The 11535-nt window shown below is 29.9% G+C and overlaps 1 protein-coding gene across 5 annotated transcripts in view; it reads right to left on the bottom strand.

The window, feature by feature from the left end:
* Positions 1–4180: 4180 nt before the first annotated feature.
* The window catches only part of LOC107443319 (uncharacterized), a 9088-nt gene continuing 1733 nt past the window's right edge, over positions 4181–11535 (bottom strand). The window contains exons 2-6 of one of the 5 annotated variants that reach the window (XM_043056380.2): positions 9959–10075; positions 9110–9226; positions 8232–8348; positions 7464–7595; positions 4181–6465 (exon numbers count right to left, since the gene is read on the bottom strand). In XM_043056380.2, the coding sequence (XP_042912314.1) occupies positions 4895–6465; positions 7464–7595; positions 8232–8348; positions 9110–9226; positions 9959–10075 (2054 nt within the window). In that variant the 3' untranslated portion in view covers positions 4181–4894. The remainder of the gene's footprint in view (positions 6466–7463; positions 7596–8231; positions 8349–9109; positions 9227–9958; positions 10076–11535) is intronic. The other 4 variants (XM_043056382.2, XM_043056381.2, XM_043056385.2 and 1 more) reach the window with 4 other exon arrangements.

Below are 11535 nucleotides of genomic sequence, written 5' to 3'. Positions count from 1 at the left end.
AATGCTTATTAATTTTGATAATAGTTACTAATTGAAGTAAAATGTTAAGATGTGTCCTAAAAGGAAAATTATTGGAAAAATGATTTATTGAAAGAGCGTAAAAAATGGCAAGCTATTATTGATGTAATGATGCTTAATTAATTTCAGTAATAGGTACTAATTTAAATAAAAAATAAGTTATGAACTAAAAAGCAAAATATGTATTTATTCATTACGGAATCGATTACTACTGTACCAATACTGTACATTTTTATGATAGATTTTTTACGTCCTCTAGGAGAAAGCAGCTTGATTGCGAATTTTTTTTTAAATAATCATGAAACGCCTTGAGCAACAGCATTGTGTCAGATGATATTGAATAGCGGTAGTCTTTATATAAACTACTAAATGAGAGTTTTGTTTAATCTAATTACGTAAATCCATCGAGAAGGGCAACAAATAATAAAAAAGATTTTTTGCGTTACGTTGATGGTAACGTTAACCTTATTTTCCGCTCCTCAGCGGTACTGCACATGCTCAGAAATTGCATAATGCAATAAATAAAAAGTAAATAAATAAATGGAAAAAAAATTAAACGGGACATCATGAATAATTTTTTGATGTAATGCTCGGACCTTTACGCTTTATGACTCAATCTTAATGGTTCGATGGGTTAACCTCAAATATGCTGGCTAATGAGTGCAGACGTTATTTTAAGTTACGAAATCACTCACAAAAACGTATTTTTTCTTTCGAATATATACCTTTTTTACGACAGATTCGGGGGGTAGGAAATCCGAATCAGTCATAAAAAAAAGATATACTTATTAAAGAAAGTACGTTTTTGTGAGTGTTTCGTAACTTAAAATATCGTCTGCACTAATGAACTAGCATATTTGAGGTTAACCCATCGAACCATTAAGATTGAGTCATAAAGCGTAAAGACCCGAGCATTGCATCAAAAAATTATTCAAGGTGGTCCTTTTTTTGCCGGAACGTACTCTTACATTTATTGTGATCAATTGGAGAATGCCATGATTTTAAAAAAAAGTGCATGTGTGTGAATATTAATTTCATAATAAAAATACTACTAATAAACTTTTTCTCAGCTAGAACTGATACTAGAAGTAAACATAAAAATTAGCTGTTTATCTCCAACTTTACCTACTTTTGCCGATTCCTGCCTGAGTCGGCAATTCCTTCTTTATTAAATTAGTTCAGTTTAAAGCTGTTTATCATAACCTTAGTGTTATTCAGCTAAAACTAATGCCAAGTGTTCTGTGGTTTTATTTATTTTTCCTATCATTTTGCAATGTTCTGAGTATATAAATAGTATTTTTATCATGAAATTAATATTTTCACCCTGTTGTAACCTTCTTTTAAAATTATTTTACAGTACCATCGATCAAAAGAAATATTGCAGTTTTTTTTTTCTTCTTTTTTCTTTTTTTTTAATTTTAAAGCATTATTATAACATTGAAACGGAACAAAATATCTCACCGGGATTTGTTTTTTCTTACAGAATAAATTTCCAATTATCATAGCTTGTTTGGAGCAAACGATTATTTGAAGTTGAACATCAATTATGGAATTATTTAGTTGCTGTTATTTCGCTTCCGGACGCCATTTTTTAATCAAGCTTTGCTCTTTAATTTTCAGCTTTCCATCAAGAAGGATTTTGCAAAATAGCCTTTTCTGTTTTTTTAAAGTGATTCATTAACATATTGAACTAGATGCAAAATAAGTATCAAATACTTAACTTCAATTAAACGTTCATAATGCCTTGGGACTTCAAAGTCACATCGGGTTTTATGTTCTTAAAATCAATATTTTACAAGTTGTATTGAGGTTAGTTACGTGTTTTTGTCTTTTAATTACGTTTTTTTTTTTCACTTTATGTGGTCTAGCTGCACTTATTAGGATATTTATGCATGATTATTATTTTTCTACAAAAAGTACAGTTTATATCTAAGCTCATTATTTTATTTGTTTTGACAGATATATTCAGGAGAAGAATTAGCTCGAAAACTGAGCTTGACCGTTAAGGAAATTAAAATTATGTGGACCGAAATTCTGTCAGATCCTGACAAATCTGAATGCAAAATATAAAATTACGAATACAAAAACTTTAAAACTGCAAACGATAATATTTTTTTAAAAAATTTATTTCGTTATAAATGTTACTTTCATTTTAATTCTAATTGATCGTTAAAAAATTGAGAAGTACATGAATTCCACATGTTTAATCTCTAAAATAAGCTATATTACAAAAAGAAAAAAAAAATTCAATTTTCTAATTAGAGTCTCAGGATCGATGAATTTATCGAATCCTTTAAAAAGAAATTTGCAAAAATCACGAATGCATGCAGGAAAGTCATAGGTGGTTCCACAAACATTTCCAATTCGTAATAATGGAAAATATTCAACAATTCACACTTTTTAATACCCATAAACACACTCTGGACAGCCTAAGTATCAATAGGTTGTTCTGTCACTATTTCTTTATTCCTATTGAATTCATGATTTTTCACGTTTATTGAGTGGTAAAGCCAAAAGTAATAGTAGTTCGATTATTTCCACCACGCTTTTTTTATTCATAGACTCACTCTTACAGAAATAATGTTAGTTTTTAAAACTCAAAAAAGCTAAACACCTTTCTTTTAGTGATTTCCTGGGAATCGAAAAAAAGAAAAGAAATTTGGCCATTATTTTTAAATGTGTGGTTCAGTTTAGATGTTCTAACGGCTGTTAAAATAATTCGATGTGCATTTGGAAGAGCAAATGGCACTTCATGCATCGGTCGTTATAATTGTAAATTTGTAGTATTATGGAGAGGAGCATGGAATATACTAAAGAGCGCAGCCTAATCTATAAATAAATATATAATTATGTTTGAAAAACTACTTTAAATACTTCGCTTCTAATACCTTAATGTTCACAAATTGGTTATGATACTTTTAATTACATGGAGAGGAAAACTGCGAAAACCTCGCCAGGATAGCACGATGAGAAAGGAGTTCTGATCCGTCTGCCACTGAGTATATTTTATATCAGCAATGTGGTTGGTGTAATACGGGAGCAGAATTCGTATCAACCAGCCGTCGCTGGGACGCGAACTTGGGTCATCTCATTGGGAGATGAGTGCTCTATTCTCTGAGCCACACTGATCGATTTTATTTAATTCGTCTTATTACAGCAGTTTAGTTTCCCAAATTCGCAATTTTCCACAGTTATTTTATTTCAAAATATTTGATTTTTATTTCCAGCCCAATCTTATGTATTATTTTTCTCACACTACATTTTTTGAAATCTAAATTATACATTATCTTTAATATTATTAAAAACAAAATTTAGTTTACAGTTAACATCCCTAAACCACTTTGCTAAATCATTTTTTCCTTCTGTTCTAATTAAAGGAAAAATAAACGATTGTTTCCAGTGCTTCGGTGTAGGCAAAGATTTTTTTCAGGTATAAGATTCTATGTAAAATCTTAATTATCAGGTGATACTACACAGCCTTATTGTATTTACGTGGCTGTAACTTGCATTGCAATACAATGCGTAAAAAATAAATACAAGTAGGAAGTATATAAAAAGTGACCTTAAAAAACCCTTTACATGTATGTTTAAATATAAAAGTATAGCATATAAACACGTGCAAAACATTTCATTATTAAAAGACTACAATGTATCTAATAATTTTGTCTAATAATTATTCTAATCTAATAATTATTATAATATACTAATATAATACCTGATATAATAAGTATTCTATATTTATATTATATACCATCTAATTTTTCCAATCATCGAATTTATATTACCCATTGATACACGAACGTAAACTTGTGCAAACCGGTTTCAGCAGTGTAAAAACAATAAAGCTGTATAATATCACCTTATAATTAAGTTTTAAATAGAATATTTTAGTGCATCTTATAATCTGGCCAGGGACAGTATATATATCTTCCTAGTGACTGTTCTTTGGGAATAGTGAGGAAAAATAAATCACTTAAAATTTTTGATTTTTTTTCAGGTATAATGAAAATAAAAATAATAAAGTTGTGACAGTTAAATTAACTATAGAAGTTGTGATAAGTAATATATTACGAATATTGTTTCATTAACATTAAAAGAAGTTGTGATAAATAATATATAACGAATATTGTTTCGTTAACATTAAGCAACTAACACTAAAAAATGGAGTCACCTATTTATTATAAGACAATTAATCGTTTGACAGTGATTGCGCATTGAACATGATTTGTCAATTGACAGAGAATATGATTTCATTTGCCTTCGTTTTTGATCACAAAAAAAAGATGTTCAACTATCATCTGCTATCTTTCTCAACAACATTCTCCTGTAAATCATGAAATTTGTGGATTCAATTCATTTTGGAAAGAGTGACTAGTCTTTTTCTCCAGAATTAGTGACTTTATTTTTGTGACTGTATTCAGTGTTAGAGGTAACGATCACATTAGAATTTCTCTCGCATGATTCCAGTCTACATATGTTAGTGATTGATTTAAGACCAGAAAATTTTTAATTCTTTTCTCAGATAGTATAATTTCGTTTTTGTACAGCCTCACTTCAATGACATTATCAAAAGACGCATTCAAAAGCAAGGTGGCACTTAAAAAAGAAAACTTTTACTCAGTGCATACTCTATACAACTACGACAAATAAGTCGAAATTCTGCAATGTTTTTAATAGAAGACAAGTTGTAGTTCATAAATTTTCGTAACACATCGCCTTCTCTTTTTGATACAATGAACGGCATTGCTATTAATTGCTTGAAAAAATCATTATCACTTTATCGCAAAAAGTCTGCTTTAAATTGTTGAATTTCCTCTCTCATCTCGAAAAAAACAATTCATAAACTGGTCCACATGTTCATAGTAGGACAAAAATATTAAGTTTCAATGTTAAGTTTCAAAGTTAAGAAATGTATTAATGTTTCAATTGACACAGATTGATAAGCCCATCTAAAGAAAGATGCAGCTGCTTGGATGTTACCCTCGTATATCCACTCAGCAAAAATATGCCAATCTCCATATCCAATAAACCACGATTTCATCAGTCTATCAAGCTCTTTTTGCTCTAAAACATTCCTCTTATAGGGATAACATTCTGGTGGCAAGGTAGATTTTGATAATAACATGTGGAGTGAATTCAGATTGTTTGAATAAATAGCACGCGTAAATTCAGGCCGAAAAAACATAAAGCAGATATATAGTTTAATCTCTTCTTCGGAAACATCATTTAATATCCTAACAGCCATGTTTAGATTTTCTAATTGCAGCAAGTGCAACAACACTTCGTAGCAAAGAGATTTATTTTTCAGAAATGATCGTCTTAGTCTTAATGGACTGGCACTCCATATTTCTTTAAAAATCATTTCATTTCCCCTTTTACTCATCTTAGAACTTATATTACGCATTATACTTGAATAAATGTCTTCTTGAAGATCATCCAATAGTTCAAAAATAGTGGACAAGAATATTCTTTGGTATGGCCAACTTTCGAACAAAAACACTAATACGTGAGAATGATTCCGAAAAAATTCGGTCATTTGAGTTATACGATTGACATGAGATAATAAAAAATATAAAACATCAAAAAATTCTGACGAATACTGATAAAATGAATCATTTTCAAATTCCATACATTGTTGAGTAGCTTGCAAAAGCCACTTACTCAAATGATCGTTTTTCTCCTGCTCCGACAATTTCTTCCAAAAATACTTTAGAGCGACTATGTTACCAATTTGAATCGAACAAGCAATCATATTTACATCAATACTAAGCTTATCATCGTATATTTCGTCATGATCTATGAGTCTAGTTAGAAAACTCCCTAAATTATTCTCGAGGACACATGTCCAATATATTATCAAATCATAATCGTACATAGCTAAAGCGATTCTAAATTGGTTTCTCAATTCTTCTGGAATTTTCTCCCACAAATTTGTAGCATATTCCCCTAAACAGTGAGAGCAGGCTATCTGGCCACTATCTAAGTTTCCATTATCGAATATTTCCGTAAAGGATTTCACTATGTCAACTGTCCCCTCAACTGTCCAATAAATTGTACCATGTTTTATGTAATACTCCCTGAGATTTTCTTGATATCCTGTCAGTCTACCATAACTACGAAGCGCTTTCCACAACTGCAACATAATGGGTCGAATGACGTATGAGATTTCGGTCTTCAGCGATGAGGGCAAAGAGCTATTTGACAGTTTGTCTAATATTCTTCTCTTTAACTTAACTGCATTTTCGATATCTGCATGTAAGAAATAATACGCCATTTCATTTCTTATATCAGGCAACGTCCATAGCCCAATTGCAATCGACACTACTGCAATGCGCTGCAGGGAAGGAGATTCAGAAAAATTGTTTATTAAATCAGCTCTTTCAGTCGATTCTGTTTTTGAAGTTCTGAGAGTCCAGCTTTCAGATCTCTTTTCTTTACAGACTCCATCTGTAAAATACAATTTTCAACTTCAGTTTTGAATTAAAGATTCGAATGAAAACAGTTCAAAGAACATAATGCATACGTAATTTATCACGAACCCAAGTCATATATTTAATCTACATGTTACTGGTTAAGAAGAAATCAAGTATTGTTTACAATACTCAGGTTATGTATAATGCGATTCAGTTACTATTCTACGCTTTTTTTTCTTTTTTTTTTTTGCTTTTAAACAAAGCTGTTAGAAAATGAAAAATAAAGTGAGAACTTAAAAATCAAATAAAAGAACAACTTTTTAACAACTAAGTCTTTCCAAAAAAGAAAAATATATATATAAAATAATAAAAACTAAATTAATAAAAATATTAAACAAATAATCTGCATTTAATGGAAATTAAATCAAATTTAATTAACTGAGTAACGTTTTTAAGAATAGAACAAAAAAAAATACTAAGTTATTGTTTATAAAAGTGACTGGTTTTAAGGTAAATTTACGCTTTGCCCTGGTAATTACCTAATTTTTTTCGACTCTTGTTTTCCAGAAAACTCTCAGCGCGTATGAATCCTGCTCAATTGTTATTTTAAATGTATAAATGATTTGGAAATACTTTATTTCAATTACACAGAAATGAATAATTTAAATATTAAAATCATAAACAGGAAAAATAAATGTCACTTAATTAAAGTTAAATTTTAGAATATAAAGTTTTAAAGTATCATTCCCTAAAATAAAAAAATATATATATAATTAAGGTTAATTTAAAAATTATTTATTTTCACAAACTTAAACATCAACTCAAAGAATATCACACATACACTTTTTCTACACGAGAAATGTATACAGTATATTAATTTAGTTTTTCAAATGAAAATCACTTTTTCTTTTTAGCTAACAAGCAAAATTTATAGATAAATATAAGCATCTCACATAAATAGCAATAAAAAAGTATATTTTTTATAAAATGTAAAATGTTCTTTTACGTTCTAAATTAAATATTTAGTTTTACCGGAGGCTTGTTGAGATTGAGGAGCATTCGCTAGATGAGCAACTTGTGGAGCTGGCTGCTGTTGTTGTGGAGGAACAGGTGGCATGATAAAAGGAATAACTCCAGGAAGAGCATTAGGTAAGAAACCAGGCCCTGATTTTTTTTTTAATGAAAAGAAAGAAGAAAAAGGAATTGGTTAATGTAGATGTTTTCCTACATAATACTGGCTTTGTAGCCTTTACATTTATCTTGCAACTTAAATAGTTGAAATGTTTGAACTGGCTCATTTAAAATTGAGGACAAATATAATTAATTTCTAAAAATAATAAAAAGATGAAAACAATTTTCCATCCTAATAAATTTAAGAGGAAAATAAATAAAAAGTTACAGAGACTTCATTNAATGTTAGTTTAAGATTTTAATAGTTTTTAATTGACTTGATAAAAAAATTAAACTCAGAATAAAATCATACTAACTTAGTGTTATATTTAGTTGATAAGATACTTACTTATTTTTAACCAATCAATTTAATTTTTATTATTTTTCATTTCATTTTTATTACAGAATAAAAATAATGCTTTACTTAGCAAAATGACAACATCTTAAGTTTTAATTATTGTCTTTTATAAGACTAAGTAATTGGCATTACAATCAGTAAAACATACACTTGTTTATTCTCTTTTGCAATGTAGTTACATTTATTTGAAGAAATAATAAAAAAAACTTTTTAACTTTTTTTTTTAATTCACTAAGTAAGAAAGGAAAATAAGGTGATAATTTAACACTTACAAAAAGGCATGTAGGGAAAAGGTGGCATAAATAAGGGAGGGGCATTTGTAGGTTGAGTACCAGCAGACATAGAAGGTCCAGAAAAGGTTGATGGCCTAGGCTGTCCCCCAGCAGGAGCTAACAATAAAGAAATCTATTAATTTATACTGAATATGAATTATTTAAAAACAATTTCAGGAAACTGATATTTGAAAGACAACATATTTTCGCGGATTAAAATTTTAAACTTTAAAATAATACTTCACAATGCTTCATAGTATTAAAATGTAAAAACTTACATAAATTAAAGTCTAAATATATTACCGGGCAAATAAGAGCTAATAAAAATTCACAAAATGACACAAAGAAAAATTTAGCTTTACATATTTCAGATGCTAAATATAAAGTCTACATTTAATGAAACTTCTTTTACGTTATCAAATAACAGTCAGATATAAAAAGTAAGATTGATAATACGTTTTAATAATGTTAGTTTAGGATTTTAATAGTTTCTAATTGACTTGATAAAAAAATTAAACTCAGAATAAAATCATACTAACTTAGTGTTATATTTAGTTGATAAGATGCTTACTTATTTTTAACCAATCAATTTCATTTTTATTATTTTCAATTGACTTTGTTTATTGACAGCTTTTTTTCAATATATTCTGACAGAATAAAAATAATGCTTTACTTAGCAAAATAACAAGCATCTTAAGTTTTAATCATTGTCTTCTATAAGATTAAATAATTGGTATTACAATCAGTAAAACATACACTTGTTTATTCTCTATTGCAATGTAATTACATTTATTTAAATAAATAATTAAAAAAAATTTTAACTTTTTTTTTAATTCACTAAGTAAGAAAGGAAAATAAGGTGACAATTTAACACTTACAAAAAGGCATGTAGGGAAAAGGTGGCAAAAATAAGGGAGGGGCATTTGTAGGTAGAGTACCAGCAGACATGGAAGGTCCAGAAAAGGTTGATGGCCCAGGCTGACCCCCAGCAGGAGCTAACAATAAAGAAATCTATTAATTTATACTGAATATGAATTATTTAAAAACAATTTCAGGAAACTGATATTTAAAAGACAACATATTTTCTCGGATATAAACTTTAAACTCTCAAATAATACTTCACAATGTTTCGCAGTATTAAAATGTAAAAACTTACATAAACTAAAGTCTAAATATATTACCGGGCAAATAAGAGTTAATAAACGTACACAAAAAGACACAAAGAAAAATTTAGCTTTACATATTTCAGAAGCTAAATATAAAGTCTACATTTAATGAAACTTCTTTTACGTTATCAAATAACAGTCAGATATAAAACGTAAGATGGATAATACGTTTTAAAAATGTTAGTTTAAGATTTTAATAGTTTTTAATTGACTTGATAAAAAAATTAAACTCAGAATAAAATCATACTAACTTAGTGTTATATTTAGTTGATAAGATGCTTACTTATTTTTAACCAATCAATTTAATTTTTATTATTTTTCATTTCCTTTTTATTACAGAATAAAAATAATGCTTTACTTAGCAAAATGACAACGTCTTAAGTTTTAATTATTGTCTTTTATAAGACTAAGTAATTGGCATTACAATCAGTAAAACATACACTTGTTTATTCTCTTTTGAAATGTAATTACATTTATTTGAAGAAATAATAAAATTTTTTTTTAATTTTTTAAAAATTTACTAAGTAAGAAAGGAAAATAAGGTGATAATTTAACACTTACAAAAAGGCATGTAGGGAAAAGGTGTCATATATATGGGAGGGGCAGTTGTAGGTTGAGTACCAGCAAACGTAGAAGGTCCAGAAAAGGTTGATGGCCCAGGCTGACCCCCAGCAGGAGCTAACAATAAAGAAATCTATTAATTTATACTGAATATGAATTATTTAAAAACAATTTCAGGAAACTGATATTTGAAAGACAACATATTTTCGCTGATTTAAATTTTAAACTCTGAAATAAAACTTCACAATGTTTCATAGGGGACATACTGCATGAATAAAGTAGGAGGGATGGTCATAAGGGGTGCCTTAAGCGCAGTCCACCAACCTTTATTAAAGGGGGATAAGATGTTAGCAGCGCAATCCACCATATTTCAGAAAACCATTAGCGCAATCAGGTATCACCGGTTTCATAGTATTAAAATGTAAGATATAACAAAAAAATTGATGCACCTAGAAGGAGTTTTCCAATTGAAACGAAAATTGGTGGATAGGAAGACAATTTACAGAATAGTAAATGATTAAAATTTCAGAACAATTGAATAATTTATTGCAGGGTTACAGTAACAAGTTCAATAAGGTGTTGACCTGCCTCTAGCCTGGATACAAGCTGCCACACGGCGTGGCATAGACCGATAAAGCTCCCGGATGGTCTCTTGCGGTATTTCCTGCCAAATTCGATCCAATTGTCGAACGAGGTCATCAACATTCCGTGCCAGATGCAATCGCCTTCCCATCATATCCCAGACATGCTCGATGGGAGAGAGATCTGGTGATCTGGCAGGCCAAGGAAGAGTTTGACTAGCTTGCAGACAGTTCATAGCGACACGTGCGGTCTGGCATTGTCTTGCTGAAAAACCAGCCCAGGGTGCCAGGGTGCTGGTGTTTGGGTTGAGCGTCTGATGGTTGATAGAGATAACCCTTAAGAAAATTTGCCATAGAGAAGCCTATGGTAATCTATGGCAACCTATGGCTACCNGTGACAGCTGCTCGGACAATCACTTTGTCCTCACGCTCTGTTGTAGCCCTAGGTCGACCACTACCATTCTGATGCTGAACTCTGCCATTTTCCACTCCACGCATCTTTGAATCGTCGCATCGCTTCGACTCAAATGACGAGCGATTACGTCTCCTGGATGCGCAGTCCCGATGCGCCAGAGATAAAGCTATTCGTTCATTGGACACCAAATTTTAATCATTTGCATATCTGTTCAAAACATTCATGCATACGAAATTGCAAAGCTATCGCATGCTTGCAAAAAATTTTATTTATATATTAATAAACAATTAAATCATGTTAGCGTTAAAAAATTTTGAAAATTAATAACAAATAAACGGAAAATGAAAAAAAATGCACTTTGGGGCTACTTTATGCAAAGTTTCATTCGGTTTTTTTTCGACAGAAAAATGGTCAGACGTTATAAAAAAAAATAACTGGAACAAGAAACTACCGTGATTACACTTTAGAAAAGCTGCAACAATGTTTGCAAGCAGTTGCTGGTGGTATGTCAATTGCAGAAGCTTCTCGGAAGTACAAAATCCACAGAAATACTATCTCTAATAAAATTCACAAGAAACACG

The sequence above is a fragment of the Parasteatoda tepidariorum genome, chromosome 2, assembly GCF_043381705.1.
Source record: "Parasteatoda tepidariorum isolate YZ-2023 chromosome 2, CAS_Ptep_4.0, whole genome shotgun sequence".
Classification (NCBI taxonomy): Eukaryota; Metazoa; Arthropoda; class Arachnida; order Araneae; family Theridiidae; genus Parasteatoda; species Parasteatoda tepidariorum.
The sequence above is the reverse complement of the archived record's forward strand: the minus strand, read 5'-3'. Positions and strand labels throughout refer to the sequence as shown.